Here is a 20978-nt window from a genome sequence, read left to right as displayed (position 1 = left end):
TTGATAAATTGGAAGAGTGGCTAAATCTGCAAGGTGGAGATGGTGTTCGATTGGGGGAGTTTGTGATAAAGCTTCTCTTATATGTTGATGATATTGTATTGATTTCTAAATCGGCCCATGGATTGCAAATGCACTTATATGCCCTTGAGCATTTTTGTAAAGCAGCAGGGATGCAAGTCAATACTAGCAAGGCCAAAATAATGATTTTCTCTAATAAAAGGAAGCAGAGGCAACATACTTTCTTCTTTGAAGACAACATTCTTGAAGAAGTAAATGAGTACAAGTACTTTGGGATTGATTTCAACAACAAACTCAATTGGGAGGACTGCAGAAATAAGAGAATTTTAGGAGGGTGGAAAGCATTATATGCTCTTCAAAATAGATGTAGAGAGACAGAGTTATGGGATTGGAAAATGATTAAAGTGCTTTTTGGACTCTTAGTTTGTCCAATGATGCTATATGGGTGTGAATTATGGGCTAGCAGCACCCCCGTCTCAAAATGGAAACAAATTGAGAAAATCCAAAAACGCTTGATCATGAGCAAGTTCAAAATAAAAAGTTCAGTACCTTATGAGATAATGTTGAGTGAAACAGGAACAACTCCCATTGAAGCAATTGCTATGGTGCGGCTCATAAGATATCTAAAAAGAATTGAGCAAATGAGAGTAGGTAGATGACCTAATGTTATCTTCAATGAAGGCATGAGTGAAAGAAAGAAAACATGGATGAAACAAAACTACACATGGATGCAAAAATGGAATATTTACCTCAATGTCTGTCCCACAAATAGCAAGGAGCTAAAGGATTTTGTTAGGGAGAAGTTTCGTAAAAAGGTATGGGGAAAAGAGTTGGATAGAAAGAAGAAATATTACATTGAGGAATTCAACCGTACCTGTGATCTACAACAAAAAGAGTTCAAGAGTTCATTGGAGCTAGCATTTTGTGGAGGGCAAAGGTTTTTATTGCTCAATTAAGGACCAATTCGCATCAACTTTAGTGTGAAACAGGGCGGTGGAAAAGGTTGTACATTTTGCACATTTGGGGATGTGGAATCTGAAAAACATTTCATTTTGGAATGTGATACATTCAAAGACATCAGAAAAATTATGGGAACAAGAGAATTGTTGGAAAATTAAGCCAGCCCATCATCAATTTGAATAGGAAAAAAATTAAATTACAAAAAGCAAAAAATACTAATATTCTCATAATCTATTTTTAATCCTATAAACCTTAAAATATTATTTCATTTCATTTACCACAGCGCTGTGTCCCCACGGATACTGTCGTGGAATTGCAAGATAATACGATGTGATTAACAAGCGTGGCAACTCATTACGTCCCTTAAAACGAGCACGTTCCTTCCGCGTGCGTGCCTAGCAATTCCGACGGATAAAAAGCATAGGAGCTCTCTCAGCTTTGGCTATGGCGTGCACACATACGAAGGTGAACGTGCGGTGGAAGCAATTGCTTTGCTTTGCTTTCCCCTGAGACATGAAAGCTTATACGCCTCATTTTCCGGCATTTCCACCTCCATCCGCGCATTATTATTGTTATTATGTTGCCACAGTTTTCATTCGTTTTCCTCGTGGAACTCTGTATATAATTAGTACAGCACTTGCTCAGATTTCTTCAATTTAAATGCCAGAGCTCTATTATGCTAAATTCGAATCCCCGTTACAGCCAATGACTTTAGATGCAAATCCAAGCTCGTTGCAATTGCAGTAAGTATTAAGCCTATCATAAGTTGAATAATGTGAAAGATCTGAAGGAGTGATGTTTAATTCATGCTGAATTGAATAAACATCACTGAGGAAGAATATAAAAAGTAATTTTCTTTGAATGCTTGATGTTTTCTCTTTGAAGTTGGAATTTGTGTCTGAGGAAGATTCGGTGCCAGGTTTTGCAGGTCCTGTATCTTGAAAGACGGTGAAATTTCGAAGAATTTATAAAGCTCCGTGGCAAATTTACAGTAATTTAGCGGCTGTAGGCAGAAGATATTGGGGAAATTATAGGTCCGTAATTGTAATTATGGGAATTTTGTGTTGCTGGTGGACTGGAGATGAGGGCGGAGGAAGAGCAATGGCTCAGGTTGCTAGATACGTGTACGGATTTACATTCCTTCTCACAAATTTGTTGGCGTGGGTGGTTCGAGATTACAGTCAGAACGCATTAGCCAAGCTCCATTGTGAGTAAGCTTTCTTTAAGCTCGCTTTCCTCTGCTGTAGAATTTAAAGAAAATATTGTTTTCTTTTATTTTATTAAATGTATATTCCTCGCCTCTTTATAGCACACGTCGTATAGGATCTGTATCTTTAGGGTGTCCCCTGCATCTTGGGAATAATAGGCTGTATCTTATTTACGGGTTTCGATCCATGGACCATCCCTTTAAAATCTCAGTTTTGCTTTGATTTTTCACTAACTCACTTTTGGAGGGAAATGTTGAAAGACATATCTCCAAGCTCCATTGTGAGTAAGCTTTCTTTAAGCTCGCTTTCCTCTGCTGTAGAATTTAAAGAAAATATTGTTTTCTTTTATTTTATTAAATGTATATTCCTCGCCTCTTTATAGCACATGTCGTATAGGATCTGTATCTTTAGGGTGTCCCCTGCATCTTGGGAATAATAGGCTGTATCTTATTTACGGGTTTCGATCCATGGACCATCCCTTTAAAATCTCAGTTTTGCTTTGCTTTTATTTTTCACTAACTCACTTTTGGAGGGAAATGTTGAAAGACATATCAGAAATAAACAAATGAAAAAAAATACGTATCTGGGCTGTATCCACGGGTTTCGATCCGTGGACGACGCTGATAGAAATCTCTGTTTTGCTTTGCTTTTATTTTCACCAATCCTCCTTTGGAGGGAAATATTAAAACCATATCTAAAATAAAGAAATGGGAAAAATAGAATCCTTGTCTTATGCTAGTTATTTGCGCCAAAGTAAAGTTAGACGAGGACATAATTTCCAAGCAATCTATGCAGCATTATTGACGGCATACTTTTACAAGCAATGTGACAACAAACAAATTCTTTTTACATCTTGCGAAATATTAAAAAGATCCGGCCAAATAGAGAGGAAGCATGGACGGAAGGTGTCCAGGTGTAAATGGAGAATAAATTACAAGATATTAGTTTAAGAATCAAAATGAGAAGTTGCTATTTCGTACAAACCTGGCCATCCCTATTTCTATCCGGAACCGGCCCTACTCTCTCCCTATTTCTCGAACTGGAATGCTCTGTTCTTTAGTTCACTTAGGATTATGACATCTCCTTAAAGTTCAAAAGTTCCATGAGGTGTTAGAGATCCAGCAGGGAAGACCTCCCCAGCAGCGTGTTGTTGTTGTTTTTATTTCCCTCTTTTATGTCAGTGGACATTTCCCTTTTTTATGACAGTGGACACTGGTACAAAACTCTCTCAATGATCACTGTTTATTTTTGGTTGTGTATATCTTTTGTATATTGGTGTTAGAAATTTTTATTTAGGTAAGATTTTTGTAATTTTAAATTTAATTATTAATAATTAATAAATAGATAGTAGAGATTCTAGTAGTATTTTTTAAGAATTGATAAAGTTTATTTATAATTTATTTTTTTTACTTGTTAAATGTATGTTCACTTTGTATATTAATTATTTTTATAATTAATAATTTAGAATATATTTATAATTTAGTTAATTTTTATGATTTTTTAAAATCTCGACAATAGAGATATATTGGTAAGTATTTTGATATTTATATGTATTTACTACTAATTTAATTTATATGGTTGCTCTAGTTTTATATTCCTATGATGTCAATACATTTTATAGCCAATATTATTTATATGACTATATTTGTTTTGTTTTTTATATGTTAAGTTGAGATTTGGTCAAAATTAGTTCACATTTAGATGGAAGAATAGTCTGTCCAATAATAAATTGTTATCATGCAAATTGTGTAAAATTCATTTCCCTAAACATCTATAAAATAGGAAACTATCACCCTTAATTCTTTAATTTGAATCTAAACTTATTTATATAAATTTTTTAATAATTTAAATGAATTTTTTTATTTAAAATTAATAGAAATTTTGTTATAAATTATAATTAATAAAAAAATTAATTATATAATTTTATATTAAAATTTTTAATTTATTTTAAAATCATTAAAATTGTTAAATTTTTTTAAATATTAAAATTTTATTTATAATTATTTTGTAAAACACTTGTGTTGAATCTAATGAAAATATTTTAGACATCGATAATATTACGAAAATGTAAACGGAGAAAAAGAAGGTTCAAGACATTGTAAAACCTGAAACATAATAAAGTGCCCCAAAATGGAGGGATGAGCCATAAGAATTAAGAAGAGTTTCAAAAAATCTAAAATGGATGAGCCATAAGAATTAAGAAGAGTTTCAAAAAAATCTAAAATGCGTAAGAGATACATTGTTAAAATGGAAAATTTGAAAAAATGGAAGGTACACACCATCCACCATTACAAGGAGGTTAGGGGGGTATTGAAGTCGCATCAAGACAGAATGGGGAGAGTTAAATTCATCACCACATATGAGAGGAGTTTAAAAGAATATTTAATTATATCAAAGATATTCTCATGTAACATTGTAAAGGAAATTTTTAAAAGGTTAAAGGTTAATGGTCACAAATAGAGAGAGTTGGATTTATAGGGGATTATAAGAATTCAAAAAATAGGTTAAAAATATCAAAAATATGTTTTTATAAATATATTAAAGATAAATTTTATAATTTTTTTTAAAAGTTAAGAGGTTAACTTTGAAAAAGTTAGAGGTTAGTGATTATAAAATAGAGAAAGTTGGAATTAGATAAAATAATAAATTATATTAAAAATATTATAGATATATTTTTAGAATTGTTTTTAGTGAGAGGAAGGTCTTCATCTAACCAAAGAGGATTAGGGTTGGAATGATTGCTTAGAAGAATAGCTTGGTTGCTTGAAGTTCGAGCATTAAAGTCACCCATTAAAAGGATATTGCCTTCATTCCTTAGGCTAGAAATATCATTCTCTAAACCATTGTAAGGACTATTTTTATCTAGATTCTTTTTCTTATAGAAGCTAGAATTGATGGGGGGAAATCACAGATTGCTATGTAGGTCTTTTTATCATAAATGTTAGTAATTTCTATCCAACTATATTGGTTGTAAGGGTCGTTTTTATAAATCCTAGCATGGGGAGAGATGTTCTTCTTAATGTAACAAGTTATACCCCCAATGCCTCTACGGGAGGATCGCTTATTCCAGGCAGACCATAATGTAAAGCCATCTATGTTAGGGACCTTAGATTCTATGTGCTCCCAAGTTTCAACAAGCAAAATAATATCAACATCATTCGAGATCCAACTTAGCTTGGGGCCTTTGTTCCATGGAAAGCCCTAATAGTTCCAAGAAAGAATCCGGAGCATGTTGAATTTCTATTTATTATTATCTTTTTGGTTTCTATCTCGAATAACGGCTTTTCTATTTCTTATTATTGCCCATTTTCCTTCCTTCCTAGCTTCTTTTACCTTTTGAACCTCCTTTCTCAATTCTGCTTGATCTTCTGGAATGAGATCTTCATTTATAAATATTCTCGTTCCTTTTAGACTTGAGGTTTTATTAAGTATGTCATACTTGTGGTCAGTAGAGCTCACCTTTATTCGGTTAACGTCCACTGAGACCAAACTTTGGTGTATCGGACCTAAATAAACGAATTATTTAGTTTGATTTAAGATTTTATTCCTATGATCAAAAAGCTTGGAGAGAAGCCTCCCGAGCTCACTGTAATTTTGACATCGTAAAAGGCTAGGAAGGTCAGTATTGCAACAAAGATTTTGAAACTGAGATCTAATGTGGTTGTACGAGGGGCACTCTAAGAGGAAGTGATTTTCATCCTCGATGTTCGTATTCTCACAGAGATGGTAAAACTTTTCCATCCATGGTGTTTTAGGAACTGCCCAACGACCCGTTTCACTATGGAGCTCATGAGAGTTCGTTCTAATCTTGGCTATATTAATTTCTTCTTTGAGCTAGTTAAAACAAAGAGATATTTTTGATCTTCTAGGGTGGGGTTGATGAGCTCCTTATAATATCTTAATTTTCTTTTAGCTTCTAAATCTTTCTCACACCACATTTTTTCTTTGAACTTAGAAGTAACAATATTTTTAATGTTATTAATGTTTTGCAATGCAACATTCTCGTCGATTTCCTAATGGTTTAACCAGGCCCTGGTGTCTTTATACCAACCTTGTTTGAGCCTTAGGCAGTTTTGGCTGGAATTTAAAGCTAGCTTAGGAAGTTTATGGTCTCCTATGTTATTGAGTTTGTGCTTGTACAATAGAAGCCTAGTCATAGTTAGGCTCTCGAAAGGAGAAAGATCCACTTCTATAAGGAGAATAGGATAGGGTGTGTTTCTTTATAAAATATATTAAAAATATGTTTTTAGTTTTTTTAATGAGATAGATATTTTATATTATAAAATTTGGATTATATAACCTATATCAGAAAAAAAACAAAATTTTCTTTAGAATTTAATTGTTTTTATGTTAAAAAAAAAAAAAAAAACTTACTTTCCCCTACGAGCCCTATGGACTAGAATATTACATTGATATTTTCGAAGACATTTGCAATACATAAAAAAAAAACATTAACTAGTATAGGCCAAATTCCTCGCTGGTGTGATTGTTCCCTTGCTGTCATAACCAACACCTAGATCTCTCTAGGGTTGAGAGAGAACAGGGTCAGGTAGCCCGACAATTATCTCTTGCACCTTTGTGAACAGACTGTTGCTAATTAGCTCAGAATTGAAAGTGAGAAGGTCGATTTCCATCCTTATGATTTTCCGCTCTAGACTCGCTTCCACACTCTCAAATTCTGCATTGATGCGGTTTGCATTGGTTGCTCGGTCCTTCTCCAACAATTCCACCTGTTGCGTGAGGAGGTCAAGCCTTCCCATCAATAACTTGAATAAAAATTCAACCGCCTTCTTCCACCGATCCATGCTGGTCTCCGAAGGCTTCCCTTCCTGTGACGCCATCACCAAGCCACACAATAAGACGCAATTGCTCGAAATACACTCAGAGGATAAGCGAATAGATTCCTTTGGAGAAGGAAGGGTCTCCTTATATAAGCCCATCCCGAGTTTCACAATTGCCCTCGGCCCTTGCCATTAATCCTTGCAGATTTTCAATCTTCATCCCCATTAAATAGATGTCCCCCCCAAGAGACTTGTTAAACTAACTGAGCAGCCAATTTGTAATGGCGCGTAGTGAAATCTACCTCCGTCTCTTTGCCATTAAGACGCTTGACTAATATGTCATCCTCCCAAGAAGGGGATTTAACCATTTGTCCACGGATCCTCTCGACTCATATATGAAACTCTGCAGGGCTCTAAACAACTTATCTCGAGACTCTAATGCGCTGCCAAGTGGGTACCTTTCTTATTCCATCACACACTTTTCCCCATGCGAATACTCATTTCATTCATTATATGCCTGCCAGTGCCATCATTGATGGCCATGCGCTCCAAAATAACCATAATGCTGCTATGGTATGGGATTAAATCCCATGTCCCATCTGTTTACTTCAAGATTGCCTGCCCTTAGGATCGAACCGCGATTTTCCATTTCATCGGCTTCCCAGTTGAGATGGCAGAGGACGTGGAACAGGGCCATAAATTCAAATTTTTTCATGTGTTGATTAATCCTCTTCACTATAGGAGGGCTCAAAAGGTCAGAAGATTGATTGGATTCTGAAAACATTTAAATTACCAGGAGGGAGTCCTCTATAATGATTAATTCCTCGATTGCAAGACTTAGAGCAATGTCCAAGCTCTTCCAAAGTGCGAGAAGCTCAACCTTATTATGGGTGGTTGCTCCTAATCCCATGCAAATCTTGTTACCACTTGTTCTTTGGGTCAAATAATCACCCCTCTTGTTCTTGCTCCCCTGATATGTTTTAAGAATTTTTAGAAATATCTACAAATATGCTTTTAATTAGAATTAATTATTTTTTAAAATGAAAATAATAATTGATTATTATAAAACATAGTGTTAAAGTGATATAAGGAATCAAAATGATCATATATATATAAAACAAACTTTAAAGTTTTCAAAAATATTTATAGATATATATTTTTTTAAATATTTAATCCATCTTTAAATTTGTGTTATCAGATTTGTTTCTTAAATTAATTTTAAAATATTTAATTAAAATAAGAATAATTTGAAATTTATATTATTAAACTTATTTTAATATAATATTTTTGAAATTTTATGTTATTAAATTTGTTTTAATAATATTTTTGGAACTTTATGTTATTAAATTTTTTAAAATATTTAATTAAATTAAGAATAATTTGAAATCTATATTATTAAATTTATTTTAATATAATATTTTTGAAATTTTATGTTATTAAATTTATTTTAATAATATTTTTGAAACTTTATGTTATTAAATTTATTTTAATATGGGTGGTCAACTGTTCATGGGATTATATCTTGCTCATATGTTTACGCTACTTCAAATTAGTGCTATCCTCCTTGCTTTTGTTGTTGGCTATGAAAATGTAATATATGAATTTGGGATTGGATATGCTTTTTGATGTTTCACGATTTCAACTTATGGTGGTTAGACTAAAATGGGTTCTCTGCTTGGAATCAGACCTGCTTTCATATCCAACTGGTTGTCCTTTCCTAGCCATACTTTGTGCGCCTATTGACTCTAGCCTTTATAGTATGCACTTGAACCTTACTGTTCAACTAGCAAGCTTCCTTTTCCATACCACTTTATGCCAATGAGTTCGGGCCTCGCAGGGCATGTCCATGGGAGGGAATGGTTTTTAATGAACTTGATCAATAGGAAGGATGGATCACTTGACAACACTCGTACTCTTACTCATTAATGATCTGAAATGGGGCACTAAAGGCTTCTTGTCAGATTACAAGAACCTCTCCCACTCCAAAGCTTATATATTCCCAAGATCTAGCTTATGCTTGACAATTCGCGGAATAAATAACTTGAAATAGGTGTATGCTTGTGTTTGTACTTTAACTGTTAAGTGCTTTAAGTTTATTTGCTTGAACTGATGTAAAACATATAACAACAAATACAATGCAGCAATACACTATCACACATGACAGCAATATAATATGGAGTTCACCCAAACCTCTTGGGATACGTCTCCTTGAGCTCTAATCAACTCAATTAGACTCTTTGGGATTATGGCTGAATTCTTTTACAAGTTCCACACTTAACTCCAATAGGTTACGACTGAACCATTGGGCTTAGAATACCATTTTTATCCCTGGCCGTTTGGCTCTCTGGCTCTCGGCTCTTGGCTCTGGCTCTCGGCTCTGGCTCTGGCTCTAGCTTTGGCTTTGGCTCTCGGCTCTGGCTCTGATTCTGGCTCTTGGCTCTGGCTCTTGGCTCTAGCCCTGGCTCTGGCTCTGGCTCTTGGCTCTGGCTCTGGCTTTGGCTCTTGCTCTGGCTTTGGCTCTGGCTCTGGCTCTGGCTCTCGGCTCTGGCTCTGGCTCTGGCTCTTGGCTCTAGCCTTTGGCTCTCGCTCTTGGCTCTGGTTCTGGCTCTGGCTCTGGCTCTCGGCTCTGGCTCTCGGCTCTGGCTCTGGCTCTCACAAGCTTCTAGGTTCGCTCGACCTCCAAGCGACCCTCCGCTTCTGAGTCACCCCGACTCCGCAGACTGCCTCCTTTGGGCTTACACTTAGCATTCAAGCATCTCTGAGCCTCTTGGGCTTCTCTGTGCTTCTCCTGAGCATAACTCTGCCTCTCTGTGTTATCAGTGGTTCGCTCGACCTCCAAGCGAATCTCAACAACCTTCATGCAGCCCTGTCAATTGAGCTCCCTGTGCTTTTTGTAATACATCAGTTACAGTCGCCTCCATCATTGAAGACCGATTGTTTCATTACAAGAATCTGTTTACAAATGGAAAGGAACCGGCGGGCATGGCCACCCGATCGCTTTGCCTTCCTCTGTCCCTTCGATCATGAGGAATCATTCCTTCCCGGCTCTTCAGCTTTGCGTGCTTCATAACGCATCCCTGTTACAGAAACACCTGCTCATAGCGTGGCACAGGTGTGATGGCTGTTTCCAAATGGAAATGAACCGGCGGCCACAGGAAACCCGGTCGTTTGGCCTTTCTGTGCAGAAATCCCGAAAATCGCCAAATAACGGAATACGCAGGCAAAACGCACCATGAGCCATTTAACCAGACTTCAAATAATATAGGATCGCATCTATATCCCTCTCAGGTCTGTGTTCTTCATCTCTCATCGCAAATCGCATTGCCTATGGCCAAACACCAAATACACAGAAATACACTGAAAATCCGAAAATCTGAATTTCAAAATTTATGCAATCGCATTCATAAACCTCATTGGGTCCGTGCCTCGATTGCATATCGCAATCACACATCACATATGTCAATGGCCCTTTGTATTGTGCGATCCGATCGCCGATTGCATCGGTGTATCGCTATTGCTTTATTGGCATATCGCAATCGCTGTGTTCATCGCACGTTGTCACTTGACCCTCCGAAATGTGATTAGCGATTAATTCCTGACCGTTGATCTGCTCCTTGATCCGATGGTCGATATTCCATCGCAATCGCTTTATCGGCCTGATCGCAATCGCAAGTCGCAACGGCCTGGGGTTCCGATATCGCATGAAGGCCTTCCTCCGATGCGATATATCAGAGATCGCTATCAGGGAGTCCTTCCGCCTTTGCTTAAGTCCTCCCTTTGAACTCTTTCGATGCAATTTTCTTCAATGAGCCTTTAAGTCCATTTTTATAAGAAATTGCCTCCTTTTCTAAGGATAATGGGCAATCTTCTTTTTGCAATAACTCCTTCGTCCGGAGTCCATTCTGGTCCATTCAAATTGCAGTAGATTCAGATTGAAAAGATCTACGCAATGAGACTATTCCCAAGAGCATCCTTTGACTTTCATTTTCCTCTGTGAGGAATATTTTTAGACTTAGAAGTCTATGTTAGATCCATTTTGGATCAATTAAGAAGCTAGGTAAGAAAGTAAGCTAACAAGGTTGTAATGAAGATGATTCAACCTCTCCCTCATTATTCAACTAAGAAAGAAAGGTAGTAATTTCCCTCAAATACTCATTAGCTTAGAAAATGATAAGTAGGGGAAATAAATTTAATATAATTTTTTTTTCATATTTTTAAAGTTGTTTTTTTAATATATATATATATATATATATATATATATATATGAAAATAATTTCATAGTTGTATTGGGACATGGAAGCACCTGCTAAGACTGAAGCAAGTTTTGTTGAGATGATGTAAAAACAGTTATGTTCGTGTAATCCATATTTATATATTTTATTCAAAATCTGGATGACACGACCATAACTGTTTTTACATCATCTCAGCAAAACTTGCTTCAGTCTTAGCAGGTGCTTCCATGTCCCAATACAACTATGAAATTATTTTCTTTCCCCTACTAGCCTTGTATACTATAAGAAAAGACTGAAACCTACCATAAAGTCGGAAATACGGTCCTAATATCAAAACAAAACGATCATTTATAAGTGGACATTAACCAAGATTGGTCTTCCTTGCGCCCTTGCTAACATCCTTGCCTTGACAACTCAGATTCGCTCTTATGTCGCCTTCTCCTCCCTCTTTCTGCAATTGAGCCACTACCTACTCCAATAGTCCTGCAATAATCTCCTTGACCTCTGGGATTATGCTGTTGCTAACCAACTCCTAATTGGTAGTGAGTAAATCAGTGTCCATCTTCATGATTTTGTGCTCCAAAGACGCCTCCACACTCTCAAACTTTGCATTAATTCTCTCAGCGTTGGTAGCATGGTCCTTCTCCAATAAATCCAGTCGGGGGTGATAAGGTCAAGTCTCTCCATTATCAACTTAAACAAGAATTCGATGACCCTCTTCCAGCGCACCAGATCCTCCTTAGGAGGTTTCCTGCCATGGCCTTTCGACACGTCCATATTGACGCTCCTCCAAATCACACAACTATCAATTCGACACTCCAAGCCTTTGACAACACAGGAGAGGGTGGTGAGTCCTTAAAAAGGCTGGAGCCTTCTTGCGCGCTAATTTTAACTTCTTGGGCTACAATCTCATGAAGATCCTCGATTTGCAGTCCCATTAAATACGCATTCTGTCCCAGGGATCTAGCAAACTATTTTTTCAAGCAATTTGCGGAGTAACAAGACAATGTACACATCCTCGCCATTAATTTTCCATTGCAGTTCACATTCCTACAAATTCTCTGAAATGATGGTTCCTGCAACATCCATATACTGGGTTATTAATCTCCTTGTGCCATGCCATGAGGTAACCTAGGGATTTGGGAGGACGCCATGCGTTGAGACTTCCCCACCTGTCTTGCCTTCCGTATGAGCTTCCCCACATCATCCCTTTATTATCGATAACCATACCAATATTTATTATTGTCGTGACCATCATTCAATTAAGGAGTGGGAAATTGGCCTCCATCTCTCCCATGAATCTCATATTTCCCTACTCTTAAGAGCACTCCACGATTTGACATTTCATCGACAACATTATTAAGGTGACGGAGAACATGAAAGAAAGAATGTTGCTCAAATTTTTCCAGCTGATAATTTATTCTTTTAACAATGGAGGACATGTTGTCGGTAGAATGCACATTTCATATTGTGAACATTCTTATGACCAACAAGGAATCCCCAACAATTTTTATTCTCTTTATTTTGAGAGTGTGAGCAAGGTCCAATCCTTTCCACAGGGAAAATAGCTCGACCTTGTTATTGGTGGCCACTCCCAATCCCCACACATATTTTGTCTCCAATTGTTCATCGGGGCTACAAAGCACCCCTCCTGCTCCTGCCTCCCCTGGATTCCCTTTTGCAGCGCCATAAAAAAATAGGATGGATTCCACTTGTGTTTCTTTCTAGTGATTGAACTCTTCTTGGCTTAACCTTAGACATCGAACTTTCCTCACTTGAGGGCGAGGAGTGAAGCATCCAACATGATCCGATAGTGCACTTATGCCTAACCACTTATTTTCTGGCTCTATCAATCCTTCCAACTCTGAATTCTTTATGCCCTTCACCACTAATGATTCAAAGAGCATTGATACGACTTTCATGACCACTCGACTTATTGAGGGGAGAGTTCCTTTAAATATGATTTGATTCCCGGAGATCCAGATTCCCCAACATATGAACTTCGAGAGGGCTTTCCACTCTCTCTTCATAATTGTCCCCTGCGAGGAGCCTGGATAGGTCCAATTTGTAAACATATCTTGCCAACTGGTAGGGATGACTGTTATTTGATGCATCTGGCCAAAAACATCTCTCCACACGAATAGGGGAATCAATGAATCTTCTTGTTTGCATAGCACGCACCATGAGAGACCATGAATATTCCTACGCTTTAGATTTTCAACAGTGAGAATGCTTTCTTGGACTAGAGTCTAGTAAAAGGCTTTCACCTTGGGGATGACATCATTATTCCAAATGGTTGTCCACAGTTTAGAAGTGCCAGGGGCTGGTATACTTCGCAATAAGAAATGACATCCTTCTTTGACTGAATAGGTGGTTGTTTTACTTACTTTCCAGGACCTAGTATCTTTCTCATCTACATGCATCGAGGCTAGATCCTTCAAGAGGGGAATGAGTTTTTCCCAGGATGTTTGTAATATTGGAGGAATACCGTGACATACCCAACCATTCTAGGATCTAGTGTCATTCCATTTTGATATGTCCCTTAATTTTTTTATTTCGTTATCTTTCATCCATTCAATCATTGGGTGAAACTCCTTAGAAGAAAATATAATACCAGGAAGGTATTTATCCTTCCACAGATTAATCCGAGCTCCATTCCCCGCTTGCCATCCCAAGTTTTCCACAATAAGAGGGGCAACTTTCTTGCATAACCTCCATATTTTAGATTTGCGATTAGTCCATTGAACTTCCTCAAGACTTGTAATTCGAGACTTTTGGAAATATTTACTTATAAAGGCCTATTTCCACCATTCTTTGGACGCAAAGATCAACTTCCATACTAGCTTGGCTCCCAGAGCTATATTAACCATTAAAGGGTCCCAAATTCCCAATCCCCCCTTTTCTTTGTCAATCGAACTACATTCCAGTTGATTAGATGAAACTTTTTATCATTATTCTTCCCTCATTTCCATAGAAAGTTCTGAATCGTAATACTCATCTGGTTTAATATACCTTTCGGAGCTAACACACCTAAGCAGAGATATATTGGAAGATAAGAGAACGTGTCCTTGATCAAGATTGTTTTCCCAGCTAGATTCAACCAATAAGCACCCCATCCTACCAATTTTCATATGGAATTTTTGTAGGACTTCCTCCTAATCTTCCTTGTGAGGATTGAAAATCAAAATTGGGACTCCAAGATACTTAAAAGATCTCCATTTTGCATGAACTGAAAACTCTAGAATGGATGCAATCTCCTAAAGCACAATAACCAGGTTGTTCCAACTATAAATACAACTTTTCTTCTTATTCACTTGACCTCTTGAGAGCTCCAGATAATTGTCCATAATTTTTTGAATCTGGAGGCTATAATTATGGACGCACCTCCCATAAATATTGTGTCATCGACAAATTACAAATGATTGATAGCTTTGAACCGCCGAGAGATGCTAAGGTTGGGGAGAGACCCTTCTTTGCGAGCTTCTTCCAGATTTCTGCTTAGACTCTCTACCACCAATATGTATAGAAGTGGAGGGAGAGGGCATATTGTCGGAGCCCTCTGGATGCTTTAAAGAAGGGATCTGGTATTCCAATTATCAATGGAGCGATCCATGGACTTACAATACATGCATATGTCCAATTTACAAACTCTTTGCTAAAGGAAAGTTTATCCAAAATGCTAAACAAAAAGAATGTCTTACCTGATCAAAGGCATTTTCCATGTCCAACTTGATGATGATACCCGACTCTCTGCACTCTTGAGTGGAATGAATCACCTCTTGGACCAAAATGATATTATCCAAAGTATATATGTTTTGGAGGAACTCACCTTGGTTTTTTGAGATAAGTCTAAGGAGAATATTTTTTAGGCGCCCAACAATTATTTTCATTAAGATTTTATACGATGCATTGCACAAGGAAATGGGTCCGAACCTGCTAAAATTTGATGCATTCGATTCCTTTGGTATTAATGCTAGGAAGGCAGAGTTCGTTCCCTCTCCTAATTTCCCTTTAATTCTAGCCCAATTGAGCATTCAAATTAGATATTTCTTAATTAACAACCAAAAAGAATGATAAAAAATTATGGAGAATCCATCTGGTCTGGGTGCCTTATTTGGATATAAAGCTTAGATTGCATCTATCACTTCCTCCTCCTTGATCTCTTGCATGAGAAGAGTATTTTCCTCAGCCGTGATTTCTGAATTGAATGGTGCAAGAAAGGCCTCCGTCGATCTTTCTTCTATCTCCCTATTTTTCATATACAATTTGCTAAAATGAGAGAATGATTCCTCCTTGATATTTTCTTTTTCTTATTATTGGGGGTCTCCCTTCGTGAGTTATTTCCATTACTCGTATCTTCAATTCCCGAGCTTTGGTTTGCTTATGGAAAAAATAGGTGTTTTGGTCCCCAACTTTTCGCCATATGCTTCTAGACTTTAAATGCCACATCTCCTCCTCTTCCTTTCTCTCTTGATATATCTGTTTACTAAGGCTCTTCTCCTTCTCCGAATGCCAATCCTCCACCTGTTTCTCCTCCATAATTTTAATATGTTGCTCCAAGTCTTTAATCAATCCTTCCTTTTTCTTCCCGGGTGGAACATACACTTCTCTGGCCCAGGTACACAACACTTGTTTGACTGCTTTTATTTTCGATTCCCATACAAAGGTTGGGGATCCGACATATTTTTGTCACTATGTCGAGGAAATCAATTCTCTGACCCCCTCTTCTAACACCCATCCTGGATTGTAATGGAAGGGGATCGGGCCAAGATCCTCCTTTTTGTTCAAAGCCAACAAGATTGGTCTGTGATTTGATTCTTTAGAGGTTTCAGTTGACGATTGGGGATCCAAACCTTGAATCAACCATGAGCTGTGTATAAGAAAACAATCTAATCAAGTTGCAATGAAATCACTTTCGGCCCTTCAATTGGATCATGTGTACTTCCCACTATGAGGTTTGATATCAACCAGATCTCACTCGGAGAGTAGGTCATCCAACTTTTCCTGAAAGGGGTCTCTGATTATATTTCCTCCCTTGCGTTCAGATGAGTACATTGTGGTATTGAAATCTCCCCCAACTATCCCCATCTAATTCCAATTACTACTTTTAAGTGCCAATAATTTAGCCCAGGATTCTTGTTTCTCTGCATATATTGAAGGTGCATATACATTTATAACCTTGAACTTCTCTTTTGTATCCTTTTCCTCTAGTTCCACTCCCAACCAATTGGGGGATTTGATACTATCTACTAAAGAGAACTAATCCTTCCTCCAAAAGGTCCCTAGTCCCCCTGAGGCGCCCCTTGAATTTTGTCCTATTCCTTCGTTGCCATTGCAATTTTTTTTGACATTTTTATTAGCTCATCTTCCTCCATTTTCATTTCCCGCAATAACAGGATTGCTGGTTATTGCCTTTAAATCAGATCCTTGGCTGAGAGGGCTTTAGAGGGTCCTCCCAAACCCCTTATATTCCATGAAAGAACCTTCATCATTTGGGGTCAAAGTTAATTTTGATCCACCCTCTATTGTTCCTTCTGTTCCTTTTGATCCAATTGCTTTGAGAATATCCGAGATCTGGGGTTGACTCCTAGTCCTGTAATATTAATAAAAATAAAGTGTGAAGATATTATTTATATATATATATATTTATGTGGAAAGCTAAAATTATCTATTGAAATACCAAAAAATATGAAGTTATATAGTCTTGACATGCCTTGGTGTGCAACTGGGGAAACTAGACAAGTGTCAAATATTGAGCTCTTAATAAAGAGAGTTTTAAAGTCAAAATTTAGTCCAAAACAAACAAGGAGTTTAATGTCCATACTGAAAACTATTTCCATAGTAGCATTTCCAAGATCACAAACTATATATAAGGACTTAAAATTATTGCAAGTGAGGCAAAACATAGTATTAATTGGACTTAGAAGGTTCCACCTTTATGGACTCCTTACCCAGTTGGTTGGCGTTCTTTGGATGGGGAGGAGGAACTACTGGATGTGCCTTGATCCTTTCCATTATTTTATCTAGGTATTTCATTTGCATCTGAAACTCATCCAACATAAGCAAGATCTCATCTTTTGCACCATTTCTGTTTAGAAGCACCCTCCCCAACAACGTATTCATCTTCCAATGTAAGTATATGGTGTAAACTTTAAAGTATTTATTATGATGCCACCAGTGTGACAACTAATTGGGATCTATGCTGATATTGCGACAACAATCTTTTTGTCTAAGAGACAACCTCTTTCCCCCACAATCTCTTATTCCACATCTTGAAGTTCCAATTGAATGTTTGTTGTTATCTATTTTTGGAATTGGTGGTAGATGATCCTGCTTTGGAACGAGTGATCGATCCTCCTTGAATCTCATAATACATTGCCCCATGTTTGCAATGAGGTCGTTGATGAGGCATGATGGAGGTTGGAGACTAGAGATGAGAGTAGAGAGAGAAGTCACCATCAAGTGAGGACAAAAGAGCTCCTAGTTGATCAAATGAAGTTTGGAAAGGGAGGAGCCTGCTCCCTCGTGACTTGAGAATTGACAACCAAACCCCTTGAGGCCAAAGAGATGAGAGAAGGGTGAGAAGAGCACTAGCCAATATTGAAGAAATAATGATGAAAGAGGGTGAGAAAGGGAACAACCTAAAAGGCCATCACTAGGATTGAAGAAAAGATGGAACTCCCTAGGGGATTCGACCTTGTTGAAATGCAACAGACTCAGAGAACAAGTTCCCATTAGTTTTAAAACCAAAAAACAACTCCACACTATCATGATATCTTGTAGGAGTAGATTACTATTACTTTCCTTTGTATACTGACAAAGGATGTCATAATGAACCACGACTCCATCATTAAAAGGCATCATTTTAGTCTAAGCAAATGTGCACAAGACTTTAATCTAGAGAAGAGTAACATGACACATCTCTTACCATAATTGCTTAATAGGATGATGGCTATGCCCTCCTCCCAGAATGCCTCTCCATACTAAGAAATATTTTTGTTAAAATTGATTAATGTAATATAATCAATTTTTTAATAAAAAACATTAATAAAAAAAATAAAAAATTTTATTCTCTATCATTATTTTTAATTAATTTATTAATTTTTATTTACTAAAAATAATATATATATAAATATAAATATAAATATTACCTTATTGGGAGTTTTAATAATACACCTATTTATTCACTATAAAATCAAAACTACATTAAAATAAAATATATTACTATAAACAAAAAAAAATCTATACTTTATTTGATTAATTAATGAAACTTTTCATGAGTATATATATTAATAATTTCATATTTCTTATATTAATAAGATGTAAAATAGATAAGTATTTTGCGAAAGTTATTGATTTGAAATTTAGTTGGCACAATGTACGATTTAAATGAATAAATATATTACTATTAAAAAGTTATCAAATATATGACTCTTTTTTAGATAATTAAACTCTCAAAAATCTTCACTTTATTTGATTAATTAAGTGAAACTTTTCATGAGTATATATGTTAATAATTTCATATTTGTTATATTAATGAGATTAAAATATATAAGTATTTTGCGAAAGTTATTGATTTGAAATTTAAATGATGTGAATGTAATTTTATATAATTTTTAAATCACCAAAAAAACATGTTTTTTTATTATTTTTAATAAAGATTTAAATTTAATTATCTATCACATTCTAATGTAACAAACCTATTTAACAGGTTTTCCTATTTAACAGTGATGAGTCAAACCAGCATTCGCGGATAGCAGCCAGAGATGGCTGTCCTCACTGTTGGTTTGACACCTGAGTTGATAGGTTTTACCACCTTTGGAAAAAAAAAAAAAAAAACCTATCTTTGTAAAAATCACAAAGTATCGTTGAGAGAGAAAATCATTAATGGTCACGTCATAATTTCCTATACCCTACATGATAAAATCCCGTTTAACGAACATTTTCCCCTATAAAACTATTTAAATGGAAATCCTGTGAGATATATATATATATATATATATATATATATATATGGTGTGATATCAATTGAGCTCGTGTGTATATATATAAATTATTTATAAAGATATTAGTGATATTATTTGTAAATATAGTAACTAATATAGGTTAAAGATTAATATGTATATTTTCAAGTGAAATATATTTTTGTTTTAGTGAGAAAATTGAAGAAATATTTACAAATAAATAAATTTGATTTTTTAATAAAATTAATTATTTATTTATATATATATATATATTTTTTTTTTTAACTCAAATGGGTATGATTTTATTTATTTGATAAGAAATTCATAAATACACCATGGCAGCCAATGTTACATATCTTCTGTTTCTGATTCTAACACTTTCTTTTGAGCTGTTACAGAATTCCATTTCCTCAAGGATTGCAGGGATGAAATGAGCTCTCATCGTTTGTGAGAAGTTGGTCTTTTCGGAGGGTGCACCCTTTGTTCGCCATTAGATCTGCTTCTTTGTTCAGGTTTCTGAGTATGTGGAAGAATTTGTAGGAGTCAAAATCGAGCAGAACTCTCTTCAGCCTATTTAGAGTTTTGTTGAGGCATGCATTAGTGAACAGATTTCCTGTATTTAATTTTTTAATTATGATCTCTGAATCTCCAAAAGCTTGGAATTCTTTATCTCCTCTTTCCCTAGCAATTTGACAAGCTTTGAGAAGGCCTAGGATCTCCGCTTGATTGTTGGTTTTCTGCCCAATGCCCCAACTAAAACTGTCCCTTTTTATTCCGTTCGGAGCGAAGATGACCCCTCCAGCACCTGCTGCCCCGGGATTGCCTTTGGAGGCTCCGTCGAAGAATATTGTTGTAATTTTTTGCATTCTCCACCATTCTTGAAATTTTTCTTCAGATTCTCTTATGCGCCAAGTCTGATTTCCTGCTTGAGGGACTGATAGCTGCTTCCGTGGTTGAGGGTGGAGGGGACCCAGCCACCGCTCTTCTTCCGGGAGGAGCAGTGGATCACCTGTATAGTATTGTTGTTGCACTGCTTCTAGGAGAAAAGACTTGGCTTTTACCGCTGCAGAGAGGGGAGTGTGTACCTTTTCATTGAATATCAGATCGTTCCTGGACAGCCAAATCTGCCAACACACAAATTTGGGTATGGCATTCCAGACCTTCCTCCAGATGGATTTGACAGGAATTTTGTTGGGATAACAGTGGTTCCATATGTCGAATAGATCAGCTACTGAGTTGTGAGTCGGAACTGTGATTTGTAGCCCATGGAGGGAGAGTCCCCATACTTCTTTCGCAAACTTACAGTCTATGAAAAGGTGCTTGGCACTTTCTAAGCTGCTTCTGCACAGCTCACATCTGTGCGGGCCTGCAATGTTTTTTTTCATTAAATTATCTCCGGTTAGGAGCTTATCATGAGCCAACGTCCAGAAGAAGAAGTTTACCTTGGGCAAGGCGAGCGGTTCCCAAACTTTCTTCCAGAATTCAGGTGTTCTGTTGCTGTTCCTGTTTGGTTGGATGGTGTTATACGCTTCTGCTATGGTGTATGTTCCAGAGCGCCCCCAACCCCAACTGTCTTTAGAATTTCTATTTACTGGGGCCGCATCTTCCAACAATTCTTCGAGAATCTGTTTCTGCTGTTGAAGTCGTTCAGGAACTCCGAGGAAGTCCCATCCCTGCCAATCTCCGTGCCTATCCCATTTGGATAAGTCGAATATGCTGGTGATCCCTGCGCGTTCCAGCCATTCTTTTATCCCTGCAATTTCATCTATCTCTGCGAGCGGATTTTGATCCATAATTCGGTCAAACCACAGATTT

At 36.7% G+C, this 20978-nt stretch overlaps 1 protein-coding gene across 4 annotated transcripts in view; it reads left to right on the top strand.

Annotated features, from left to right (window-relative positions):
• The first annotated feature begins 1467 nt into the window (after positions 1 to 1467).
• The window catches only part of LOC149190942 (uncharacterized), a 212133-nt gene continuing 192622 nt past the window's right edge, over positions 1468 to 20978 (top strand). For 2 of the 4 annotated variants that reach the window (XM_089412309.1, XM_089412310.1), the window contains exons 1-2: positions 1468 to 1721; positions 1898 to 2185. In XM_089412309.1, coding sequence (XP_089268435.1) covers positions 2029 to 2185 — 157 coding nt within the window. In that variant the 5' untranslated portion in view covers positions 1468 to 1721; positions 1898 to 2028. The remainder of the gene's footprint in view (positions 1722 to 1897; positions 2186 to 20978) is intronic. The other 2 variants (XM_089412307.1, XM_089412308.1) reach the window with 2 other exon arrangements.

Source organism: Pinus tabuliformis, chromosome 3_1 (genome assembly GCF_031772625.1).
Source record: "Pinus tabuliformis cultivar Carrire ecotype Pingquan chromosome 3_1, CPIR1, whole genome shotgun sequence".
Classification (NCBI taxonomy): Eukaryota; Viridiplantae; Streptophyta; class Pinopsida; order Pinales; family Pinaceae; genus Pinus; species Pinus tabuliformis.
This window is presented reverse-complemented; position numbering and strand designations above follow the sequence as displayed.